Genomic DNA, 13763 nt, shown 5'->3' on the forward strand with positions numbered 1-13763 from the left:
GCTGAAAGGGTCTCCTCCTGCGGGGAGCTGTCTAAGGTGCTGAAGCTTTATAAATGATTGTCTCTACTAACAAAATGCATGGTTAGATTGCGTTGCTTTCTTTCTGGTTTTCCATTCCTTGGATACAACTAATTCAGGATCGTGAATAGCAATCGGTATCATGGCTCACGTGAGACATTTTCGGACATTAGTTTCGGGATTTTACTTCTGGGAAGCAACCCTGCTACTCAGGTGAGTCCTCTTGTATTTAACAGTTGGAGAACTCATTAATCCCATACTACACCAAGGTACAACCATTTGTTATTGATGAAGATGAGATTTGCATTCTGCATTAAAACTTGTTGAAAGTACTCCTTTTTAAATACTATGATTTACTATATATCTAGACCTCTAGAAACAGACAAATTTATTCTATTTTCTATGATTGCATCATTTTAGTAACTGACATCTAATGTTCTTTGCAACTGAGTTTACCAAAACCTAGGGTGTTGTTGTTAAGTGCCATCGAATCGATTCTGGCTCACAGCAAACCTCTGTAGGGTTTCTGAGGACGTGAATATGAACTGCCTGCCATGAAGTTCAAACTGATCTTGAGGTCGAGTGCTTATTCCACAATGCCACACCAACATAGGTATTTTTCCCCAAATGAGTGCTGCTTTCTTGTGAAACTTAAGAAATATTTGATAACTAGAAATGGAACATTATTAACTTCTTAAAACAAAGAAATATAGTACAGAATTATTATTTGTTTAGTAGAGAAATACTGAATATTGTTGACATATCTACAGGTTAATAATTAAATGAATAAAAATAAACATCTTCCAAGTACTATTTTCTAATGAGCTTAGCTCCAGTACTATATGAAAGCAAAATCATAAATAATTAGTCTAATATCAGTAACAAGAATGGTTTAATCAATGCAGTCAACATTTCATTATGGCAATTCACCATAACATCTATTATAAAAAATGTATTTTTTTATACTTACATATTATATATATATTATGTTTATCAATAAATCTTGAGATTTTTGTCACATTGGATTGAAATTATCAAACATTGCAATTCAGAATGATCATTGTGATTATGATTATTTTGATCAATATTAAATAATTTTAATTGGACATAGGTTTTGTGAGTAAACTAAAATATTTGTTTGAATAAAACATACTCACAATAAAAGTTTATACAGCCCCTATATTCCTGTATCAGGATTTTTTTCTGCTTTCCTAAATAGAATTAAATATTACTGTATCACAGATAAACTTTAGATTGAATGAGTTTCTCATTCTATGAATAATTTTTTATTTGTGAAAAATTCAATATTTTCATTTCCAATGAAAGAGGATTTCCTATAGTAAAGAAATGGAAGCTCCCTCTACTGGAAATGTTCTGTAAATAAATAAACTTTAAGAAAAAAATTATGTCCATTAAGTATATTCATGTTGTAGTGAACAAACAAACAAACAAACAAAACACATAAAGTAAACCTTAACAAAGGGAACACATCCAAGTAAAGAGATTAAGAAATAGAAACAGTCATTCCATCCCCTCCAACCATCATGTACTTTCTTAGGCACTATCTCACTCAAATATAATCAGCATCCTGATTCATATAGTACAATGTGTGCATTTTTTTCTGTTTTTTTTTAACTTTATATAAATACTCATTTGAGTCTGGTTTCTTTTGATAAACACTTAGGCAAAATATTTATAGTGTTGCAAATAACAATAAACTTATTAGTTCTCAACACTCCATGGTATTCTATTATATGATAACATCACAATTGATTCATTCTCATATAGATGGGGATGGGTATTTTTCACATTTTGGATATTGCTGCTATGAACATCATTGTATTTTTTTGAGTGCTTTATAGATTGAGTGCAACAATGTCCTTAGGAGAGGAACTCCATACCCATAGGACGAGTATGAGTGTGATTAGCTTTTTTTGACACTACTAGTTTTCCAAAGTTGTCGTTGTGTGCCATTGAGTCAGTTGTGACTTATAATGAAACTGTTTAAGGTTTTTGAGAGAGACTGGTGGGCTTGAACTGCTGATCTTGCAGTTAGCCATTCAGTGTTTATCCTACAACACTGTACCAATCCTGTCAACAAGGTATAAACATTCTTGGTGCTTCCTGGTACAAACTTTGATCAGGAAAATACTGTTACAATAAAATGTTCCAGCATGCTTTTCGATTAGTATTGCAAGCCTACAATATGTTTTCTTTCATTTCATAATTTTCACTTTTTGATTAATGAGCTTTACTAAGGCAAAAGAAGTACAAAACATTTACTATTATGATACCATTTAGAATAGTATTTATGACAAGAAATGTGTCAGGTATATGAAATGTAATTTAGAAAGGAGTGTTTTCAAAGAAAAGCATTTTTTAAACAAGCACAAGCAAGGAAGTTATTGAAATAGATATGTTGTTAAGTGCCATCAAGTTAGTTCCCACTCATAGCAACCCTATGTTGGGTTTCTGAGAAACAGTTGGTGGATTTGAACTGCCAAATTCATGTTTAACAGTCCAGTGCTAACCCTACAGTGCCACACCAGGAGAAATCTAAAATCTCAAATTGTTAATTTTTTCTCAACTTTCACACTTTACTCAGAAATTGTTGTTTCCTGGAACTAGTCTTCTATGGTCTTTAGGTTCTAATTCTTAATGCTAATAAAATACAAAGCAGAGTATTAATGCTCAGCTGTCTTTGAAATGTAGTTAAGTCATAAAGAGTTTGCAAAGCAAATTTCGAAAGAAATGGAGCTGCCAAAATGTTTTATTTAAATGGTTTATATTAATCATATAGAATTTTATTTTTTATTTCTACAATTTATATAAACACAAACGTGCTACTGAGTAAATTATGTCAAATTTGGTCAAAATTGAATGTTAGACTTTAAGGTAATCAGAAATAAATGTTTTGTTGTTTTACTTCAAGGTCTAAGAAAAAATATTTTAGCATAGAATTTTTTATTATTGGTATGTTTTGGAGGATTTGTTGTTGTTAAGAGCCATTGATTCAGTTACAACCCATAGCGACCCTGTATAGAGTTTCCAAGGATTGGCTGGTATGCTTGAACCACTGACTTTGTGGTTCAAACCAGCTTTGCAGTCCAGCACATTAACCCACAGAACCACCAGGACTCCTTTTGGAGGATAGGGAAGATATTTTGTAATATAGGCTTTGGTATCTCAAGATAACAACTTTTTCTACTATGATTATTTCTTACATGCTTATACAGTAGTAATCTACATAGGTCATTAAAAACAAAATTATTCCACACATAATAGAGAATTCTTCCTCTTATGCTTATACTATAAATTTTCTCAGGTGTAGATGGATTATAACTCAGCCCTATAATCAAGAATTTAATCAGATTGTTCTGCAGATTCAGAATTACTTGTGAAATATTTCCCCTTCCATATAGTTTTTACTCTCTCAATCACACAGCTATTTATTAAGACAAGTCAATCATTAATCATGTGTTTAATGTATAAATTAAGTAAATCAACATTATTTATTTCCCTAATTGTATGCACAAACTCTTGACCAAGGCACAATTTTGCTATAAATTATTGGTGATGGTGGTTATGTGTCATGGAGTTGGTTCCGACTCATAGTGACCCTGTACATGGTTTCTGAGGCTGTAAATCTTTGTGGAGCAGAAAGCCTCATCTTTCTCATGCAGAACAGCTAGTAGTTTCGGACTGCTAACCTTGAGGTTTGCAGCCAATTTGTAACCACTAAACTCCCAGAGCTCCTTATAGATGACTGGGAAAATTAATTTGTTTTTCTTTTATAATGGGACTTAAGGTCCAGAAAAGAATAAAAAAGCAAGGGGTCAAGTGAAAAATATGAAAGTGAATAAAAGCAATATTTCAGAATATGGAAAGTTAAGAAAGGTATCAGGAAGACTTAGTACTTACAAAGTACTTACACTAAGCCTTGAATGATGATTATTAAATAGGTGAGATGTAAGGACACTACTCTAGGTAAAGACTATCATGAATATATAGTATGCTTAAATAATGGTGATAGTCAAATTCAATTGAAAAATAACAACTTACAGTTTACAATTATATTTCACTAGCAATGACTACCAAGCTGCCTTCAATAATGAATCAACAAACGTATAGAGGAGTTGTGGCATTCCTTCATAATGTAATATGCATCAAATTTTAGAATAATTTAATTAATTAAAAATAGTTTAATTGTAATTGAGTAGTCCTAACTGTGGAAATAATATTATAACTTCCCTTGGAATATCTATATAAAGAAACAAATATCAGTAATCAAAGTACAAGAAAATGTTAATTTTGTTGTTTAGTATTTGGATCATGTTTGAGTTATTCATTATCTCTGCCTATTTCTAGACAGTATTACTGGTGAAGCCATAGTCTATTTAAAATAAATAGTAGAACCATGTAGAAGACACCATTTATTGGGAGAAAACTAGATGTTGCATTTATTTTGGAGTGTGATGAGTTTGGAATACACTGCCCTCAGCTGGGAATGTACACATGCTGGAACTGAAGATTTAAGAGTAAGAGACTCTTAAAGTCTTAGCTACAGAATATATATTTCTAATAGTTAGCTACAGAATCTTCAATTATTATGATTTCAACTAACCACATGAACTAGTCAGTGATCATGCATAATATATTTTACCCATTTAAATGCTCTTAGGAGCTTTTTGGGGGCATTATTCCAGCAATAGTGGATCTCTCACTTTTCCTTAAATAATGAGGCACATATAATGAATCTTCCTTGATTTTCCCAACATACTGATCTCCTATTCTTCATTATCAATAAATATCTTTATATTTGCGTTAATATTATTTATTGAAAATAATTTCACATATATGTGAATGACTATGTGGAAATATGTTTTTCATTCAGAGAATGATATTATCTGTGGCTTTATTATGCTTGAGAAAATGGGTAAGAAGTGACAAAGGAGTCACTTATAGAGAATTGATTCTGTTAGGACACAGTGTTTAAGGAAGCAGCTGCTTAGCTGCAGAGAGAAGCTATTCTGATTACATGGCAAGGACATTTTCAGGAAACAGATCAAAATACACATATATTATCATAAGAGGAAACACTAATAAAAAGTAGCTTCATACTAGTACTTTTTAAAAAAATGTTTCATAATCTCCATACTACCAATGCTTTTAAGATAAATTATTGCAATTAACTCTGAGGCAATTCAATGCACAGAATTTTAATCTCAATCTAACTAGATGAAACATTAAATCTAAAGGTTGTTAATAATCTCTGTAAATGATGCATTGTGTTGGAAGATTACCAAAAGTAAGTGATGAAGAAGCCTAATGAGTTCAATAAACATTTTCCATAACAAATTAGGACTTATTGCCAAACCCTGAGATGGTTTGACACTGTTATACAATGAGTGTCAACATATGACAATTGAGTATACATTGGAAGTAATGGGTCTACCTCATGTCCTACCTACTCTGAAATTCTGTGAAAACATATGGAGTAAGTGGTCATTTCCTAAACTTTAGAATTTCTGCAATAAGGACCTTTCTACTTCAGAAGGTAAACATTTGTAAAATATTTTTATCTAATAAAAACTAAAATGTAATTCCTACTCTCTCTTGGCCAAAGTGAATTTTTATCCTGTGTGTGCCACCACAAACAACTGTGTCTGTGTTTTGTTTTTCATGATCAGCACATTACTTAAAATATTCATTTTGCTGTTCATGGAAAGTATGTGAATGTTGCCTATATTTCAGGCCTGGTTTGAATTGATAACCATTTCCACATAGTTGTTCTATATATGAAGCACAAAGATGCCAATTTCAAAATTTCCATACCCAAGCCATAGTATTTTCAATAACCTCATATGCATGTGAAAGCTGGACAGTGAATAAGGAATACCATACAAGAATCGATGCTTTTGAATTATGGTGTTGGAGGAGAATATTGAAAGTGCCATGGGCTGCCAAAAGAACCAATAGATCCATTTTTGAAGAAGTGAAGCCAGAGTGCTCCTTGGAGGCCACAATGGCCAAACTTGTGTCTCATACTTTGGACATGTTGTCAGGAGGGACCAGTCACTGGAGAAGGATATCATGTTTGGTAGAGTGGAGGGTCAGAGAAAAAGAGGAAGACCCCCAACGATATGGATTGGCCAAGTAGAAGCATCAATGGACTCAAGCATAGCAACAGTAGTGAGGTTTGCCCAAGATGGGGCAGTGTTTCGTTCTGCTGTGCTATGAGTCGCTATGAGTCGGTACTGACTTGATGGCACCTAACAACAACAACAACAAATAGCATAATACCTGAATCTTTCTATAATGTTTATAAAAAATATGAATCAATGACTATATTTTCAGTTTGTTGTCAGGTGCCATCGGGTCGGAACCAACTCATAGTGACTCCATGCACAGCAGAATGAAACAATGTCCAATCCTGGGCCAACCTCACTACCGCTGCCACACTTCAGTCCATCAATGATGCCACCTGGCCAATCCATCTCATTAGGGGTCTTCCTCTTTTTCTCTGATCCTCCACCTTACCCAGCATGACATCCTTCTCTAGCGACTGTTTCCTCCGGACAATATGTCCAAAGTATGAGAGACTAAGCTTAGCCTCCTGGCCTCCAAGGAGCACTCTGGCTGCACTTCTTCCAAAACAGATACAGATTCCCAACTCTTATGAATGTGCCACTGTTGAGGAGAAGACTTGTAATACCCCTTTTAAATTTGTATTGTACTCCATGCAAACCTTCTCTTTCCTCAATTGTAAGATGTATGAAGACAGAATTGGTTTTTATCTTTATTGTTCCTCCAGAATGTTGACTGCAGTATCATGAAGTGGATATTCACAGTATCATGAAGTGGATATTCAACAAAAAGTTTAGAAAGCACAAAGGTGACATCTGCATGTCTGGCACATTCATGTAAGAATTTACACTTAGATTCTCTTTCAATCTCTGTCATACCTGGGAATCAAAGGAAGCCTTGTATTTATGATCTCATATGAGATATAAGATACAATAAATCTTCTTAAATGATGTTAGGTACTCTGAAATGATTTTGTCAGGAAGATATAAATCTTATAGAAAAGTGATAGATCTTCTTTACTTTGTCCCATAAGAAGTTGAGATTTATATTGTGTAATGCAGTGCTTCTCAGCTTTAATTATTTATTGCCCTCAGAGACAGTTTATATTGTTTTTTCCTAATTGATCGCATGCAATTTTAATACCACAGATACACTGGATATTTGCTTCTATAGTGTATGCATATGTGTGCTTCTTATATAAAATGATTGAGACCTTTCCCCCTCGTTTTATTAACTCATCAAATGCACAATAACACATGGTCACAAAAATGTGTCCATTTGTTAGGGCGATGTAGCTCCAGGTTGAGAATGTAGACTTTAGTGACTATTACTCTTTCATGATACTGCTTAGAGTACAGTTGCTTAGTTTTAGGTCATGACCTAGAAACAAAGCAACAAGGCAAATAGTTACGTGTTTGGGGTTCTATTAAGATTTTGTAGCTTCACAAATAGTATCATTTATGTCCTGGTATGGTGCTGCAGGATAAGCACTGGGGTGCTGACCCCAAAGTCAGCAGTTCAAACTCATCAGATGCTCCTCAGGAACCCTATAGAGTGTCACTATGAGTCAAACTGATTTTACAGCACTTAATAACAACAACAGAAACTTTAGGGAGTCCTGGTATGGTAGTATTGGATAAGCACTGAAATTCTACCTAAAAAAATCAGTGGTTCAAATCTACCAGATGCTCCTTGAAAACCCTATTCAGGGCTGTTATGAGTTATAACTGATTTAATGGCACTTAACAACAGTGTGGCATTGTGGGATAATGCACTGGACTGCAAAATCAGTTTGAACTACAAGGATGGGGATTCAAATTAATCAGTCGCTCCTTAGAAACCCTATATAGGGTCTCTATGAGTCAAAAACTTGACGGCACTTAACAACAACAATTTCCATAAGAGCACATATTCCCCAAAACTACTAGAGCAGTAAGCAGCTCTTAATACCTTCAGTGCTCCATTTTTTTTTTTTTTTTAATTTCATAAAACTATTCTTAATGGGGTCCTGGTGTGATGCTGTAGGAAAAACACTGGACTGCTAACTGCAAGGTAAATGGTTAAAACCCACTAGGTGCTCCTTGGAAAGCCTATACAGGGTGGCTATGAATTGGTACTGACTCTATGACACTTAATAACAGCATCCTTAAAAATGGAGCTCTCATGGCACTGTGGAATAAACACAGGATTTTTAACTGAAAGGTCAGTAGTTCAAACCCACCAACAACTTCTTGGGAAAAGATGAGATTTTCTGCTCCTGGGAAGATTTGCAGCTTGGGAAACTCTATATAGGGTAGCCTTGAGTCAGAACCAGCTCCATGGCAGTAAGGGTTATTTGCTTGCTTGTTTGTTTTTAATCCTTAAAAACAACCTAGGTTGTTTTATCACTTGCATTTTATTTTTCTGTGATTTAGACTCAGTTAATTTGTATTTGACATTTGATGTTGGATAAATAGAAAGTGGTGATATTCTGTTAAGTTACAAGTATGCTTGTTAAAGCAGGATTTCATCAACTGATGTTAGCTTTGGACATTCTCTAATTGAAGGGGTAAGGGACATGCATTAAAATCTGAGAGTAATATTACTATATATTGTTGTGAAGTGCTGTCAATTTGATTTGACCCACAGCAATCCTATAGACAACAGAATGAAATACTGCCTAGCCCTGTGCCATTCTGACATTACTGCTGTCACTGTATAAATCCATTTCCTTGAGACTCTCTCTTTTTTGTTGACCCTTCACTTTACCAAATATGATGCCCTTCTCCAGGGACTTTTTCCCCCTGGTAATATTTCTGAAATATGAGAGACAAGTGTCACCCTTCTGACTCCTAGGAAGCATTCTGGCTGTATTTCTTCAGACATCCATTTGTTTCTTCTTCCAGAAGTCCATGGTACTTTAAATATTCTTCTCCAACACTATAACTCGATTGTATAAAATTTTCTTATTCATTGTCCAACTTTCATATGTATATGAAGTTATTGAAAATACAATTTCCTGGTCCTTCAAACTGACATCTTTGCTCTTGAACACTTTAAAGAAGTCTTGTGCAGCAGATTTGCCCAATGCAAATCTTGACTGCTGCTTCCATGAGTGTTGATAGTGGATCCAAGTAAAATGAAGTCTTTGACAGCTTTAATTTTGCTCTCCATTTACATTAATGTTGTTTAGTAATTGAGTTGTGAGGATTTTTGTTTTCTTAACATTGAAGTTCATCTCATACTGAAAGCTGTGGCCTTTGATCTTCATCAGTAAGTATTTTAAGTCCTTTGCAGCAAGCAAGGTTATATCATCTGTATACCACAGGTTGTTACTGAGTCTTCTTTCAATCTTGATGTTATTTTCTTCTTCAAATAATCCAGCTTGTTGGATTACATGGTCAGCATACACACTGAATAAGTATGGTGAAAAGCCACAACCATAGCATACAACTTTCCTTTCCTTTTACATCATTCATTATCCCCTTGTTCTAAACAAATGAGTGCCTCTTGATCTATGTACAGATTTCTCATGAACACAATTACGTCTTGTGGGATATTCATTCTTCACAATATTATCCCTGGCTTGTCATGATCTACACAGTCAAAAGCATTTGCATATTCAATAAAACACAGATAAACATCTTTCTACTACTGTCTGCTTTCAGGAAAGATCCATCTGACATCAACAGATATTCCTTCTTCCCAGTCCTCTTCTGAATCTGGTTGTAGTTTATGGAAGTTCTCTGTCAATGCATTACTGTAGCTCTTTTAAAATTATCTTCAGAAAAATTTTACTTACATGTGATATCAATGATATTGTAAAGTGCTGTCGATTTGATCTGGCCCACAGCAACCCTATAGACAACAGAATGAAATACTGCCTAGCCCTGTGCCATTCTCACATTACTGCTGCACTTTGTAAATCCTTTTCCTTGGGACTCTCTCTTTTTTGTTGACCCTTCACTTTACCAGCTATGATGCACTTCTCCAGGGACTTTTCCCCCAGATAATTATGTAAGCATAATATATTGTATGTATATGTAACTACTGTTACATAATTACATATACAGGGTAGATAGGGACAGGCAACTTAGACATTGTCTACCTTAAATGACAGGGCGATAAAGTCATGATTTGACTGGCTTACAAGGTTTCAAGAGGGAGTTTGGTTTCAGAGTGTGTGGAGGAAGATAGAATCCCTGTTCAATAGATTTTATACTGGCTAGATGGTTAAAAGAGATGAAGATAAGATTCTTATGATTCAATGGTGAGTAATTGTTATCATGACTAATTGTGACTGTCACAATTGTAAAGGTAGAAGTTTTGTAACAAAAATGGTGGAGTAGTTAATCTTACAGTCCAGAAACAGAGGACCCTAGGACCATCAAAGGAGAAGAGCACAAGCAGAATGCAGGACCTTATCTAGAGAGGCAGCACCACCAGAGTTGGAGGCAGAGATGGGGACATGAAGAGAGGGAGCAGATGAGGACTCTAGATTCATGGAAAGAGAGGAACTAAGAGCTTGTGGCCAGCAGGCAGACCGGCAGAATGTGTCCTTTGGTGGTGTAAATTATTACATATGAGTGAATGTTTAAATACAATAATAGTTAAAATGAATAAATACTGTCAACTGACGATACATGGTGTTGACTATAATCATCATTGTAAAACAAAATGTATGATTTGTTGAATGTAAAACTGATGATCTACCCTAGAAAGAATTCACAATACAAACTTAAAAAAAAAAAAGACTGTAAATCTTTACAGAAACTGACAGTCTCATTTTTTTCTTTTACAGAGCAGATGGTAGATTTGAACCACTACCTTGTAGTTAGCAACCCAATGCCTAATTTGTAAGGTTGCCAGGGTTCATGTCACCTTCTTTAAGAAACCTTCCATGATTTTCACCAGGGTTAGCAAATGAAAGAACTTCTGTGCTGCAAGGCACCAGAATGTACTATTGTTCATGCATTTCAAAAAAAAAAAAAAAAAACCCAACTTCAATCATGTAGATTCTGACTCATAGTGACCTCATGGCTGGTGTTTGAAACTGTAAACTTTTATGAGAGAAGAGAGCTTCATCTTTTGCCCATAGAACAGACAGTGGATTTGAACTGCCAACCTCATGGCTAGCAATTCAGTGCTTACTTTATAGTGCCACCAGGGCTCCTTATACATGCTAAAGGAAATGGGGATAGTATAAGAATTCTCTCTAGCTTCAACTGTGAAGTCACTGAGGAGAAGGATAATAACTTATGCCCAGTTTTATTTTCAAGGCTTAAGAAGTTGTCTGGTGCATTGCAAGTGCTCACTAAGTTTCAGAGAACACTTTGGTTTCTGAGAGTAGATTAACAACTTTAGATAAATATCCCTCTTCAGGCATAGCAAAAATACTATGCTGTCCTTCTCTGTTTCATGTTCAGATACTGCTGATACTGTAACTTTATTCACAATTTTACTTTGAGTATGGTAAAATATTGGAGTCCTGGTGTGGCAGAGTAGATTAATGTGCTAGACTACAAGATCAGTTTGAACTGCAAGATTGGAAGTTCAAGCTCACCAGCCACTCCTCAGAAACTGTATACAGGGTTGTTATGGGTTGGAACTGACTTGATGGCACTTAACAACAACATGGTTAAATATGTACTCATTGGTCTCATATCTGTCCTTTCTTTCAGAGTAAAAAAAAAAAAGAGAGTTGAAAATGTGTTCTACATTCCTTCCACTTCCACATAAATCTCTAATGTATCATCTGTTTTTATTGAAATTTCCCCCACCTCTAATAAATAAAACAATGATGAGCTTCCATGTTGTTATGCTACTTTTCTTTTAAACACTGGTAAAATGGAAATCACATTTCATATGATGAAGGCTGCTGCAAATAACTGTTTCACATTTAAATTGTGTCTTTAAATCATATATGAGTTTTAATAATCTACTATTTATAAGATACTCTCACTGACAAAAGATGACATCACTATATGATCATCCTAAATAAAAATAAAATAAATGATGCATTTTCTCAAGACAGTACTTTAATTACTATTATGGCATCTATCATATTTCTGGAATCAGATTCACTGATCGTTTCCCAAAGTATATCAAGAGTCATTAATAACATAGAATATTTTCTTTAGTCTTTAAATCTGTGTCATCAATAATTAATTATATAGGCCCAAGAAGCTATTAAATATTTGAGTGATAATTTCTAACTTACTGACAATATCATCATGAATAACTGCCCTAATTAGCAACAATGGTAAATATTGTGAAAAGGAAACATCAGTTTTATAAAACAGTATATAAATTATTTTTAAAGGAGTTGTTGCTGTTCACTGCCTTCAGCTCAATTCCAATGCATGACAACCTTATGTATAACAGAATAAAATGTTGTCAGCTATGTGCCATCTTCATAGTTATTGATGTATTTTTAGTCTAATTAGACAATATTCTCTTGTGACTCATAGGGTTTTAAGTAGATATTTTTAATAGTAAACCACGAGGTTGTATGTCTTAGTTTGTCTTAGTGAAGAAGCCCCACTGAAACATGTGCATCATGAATGACTTTGCTGGAATTTAAAATAATGGTGGTGTAGCTCCCAACCTCACAGTGACACTCAAGCCAAACTTACAGGGAAGAATCCAAATGAATCTTGAGCAATTGATGTAATTAGAATGAGCAGTAAGGAGGAATAACATTTCAGACAGGAGAGTACTGCTAAGAGAGGCAACAGGTCATTTATCCTGTCAGATGGAGGATATGACCAATTTCATAGTGACATTTCTAACATAGAAACCTCAGCCTATCTTTATTTCTTATTAAAAAAATCTTATTTTATCATAATTAATGATTAGGGACCACCCCTCATCTATCAGTTTGTTGTACTGTGGTGGCTTGTGAGTTGCTGTGATTCTGAAAGTTATGCAACCAGTATTTTAAATACCAGCAGGGTCACCGATGGTGGACAGGTTTCAGAAAAGCTTCCAGACAAAGACAGACTAGGAAGAAGGAGTGACAAACTAATTCCAAATATTTAGTCACTGAAAACCTAATGAATAGCAGAAAACACTATCAGAAGTACTGCTGGAAAATGAGCCCCTCAGGTTGGAAGGTACTAAAAATGTGACTGGGGAAGAGCTGCCTCCTCAAAGTAGAGTAGACTGTGATACAGCGAATGGAGTAAAGCCCATGGGGGAAAAGACCGCGGGAGCTTCATTTGATAATGGGGCAAAACTCAAAATGAAGAGAAACAGCTTTAAACATCCATTGAAAATAGGAACATGGAATGTACGAAGTATGAAACTGGGAAAATTGGAAGTTGTCAAAAATGAAATGGAACACGTGAACATTGACATCTTAGACATAAATGAGCTGAAACAGACTGGTATTGGCTATTTGGAATCTGATGACCATATGGTTTACAATGCCAGAAATGATAAACTGAAGAGGAATGGTGTTGCATTCATTGTCAAAAAGAACATAGCCAGATCAGTCACGAGGTACAACACTGTCTGTGATAATATCAATGAGCCAATGGGAAGCCCAGTTAATACCACTATTATTCAAATTTACACACCAACTGCTAAAGCTAGTGAGGATGAAATAGAAGAATTCTACCAACTTCTTCAATCTGAAATTGATCAAACATGCAATCAAAATGTATTGGTCATTATTG

General features: G+C 34.7%; 1 protein-coding gene across 2 annotated transcripts in view; it reads left to right on the forward strand.

The window, feature by feature from the left end:
* Window positions 1–13763, forward strand: part of GLRA3 (glycine receptor, alpha 3) — a 391926-nt gene continuing 378163 nt past the window's right edge. The window contains exon 1 of one of the 2 annotated variants that reach the window (XM_006864510.1): window positions 1–231. In XM_006864510.1, the coding sequence (XP_006864572.1) occupies window positions 161–231 (71 nt within the window). In that variant the 5' untranslated portion in view covers window positions 1–160. The remainder of the gene's footprint in view (window positions 232–13763) is intronic. The other variant, XM_006864509.1, reaches the window with a different exon arrangement.

Source organism: Chrysochloris asiatica, unplaced genomic scaffold, assembly GCF_000296735.1.
Source record: "Chrysochloris asiatica unplaced genomic scaffold, ChrAsi1.0 scaffold00066, whole genome shotgun sequence".
Taxonomy (NCBI): domain Eukaryota; kingdom Metazoa; phylum Chordata; class Mammalia; order Afrosoricida; family Chrysochloridae; genus Chrysochloris; species Chrysochloris asiatica.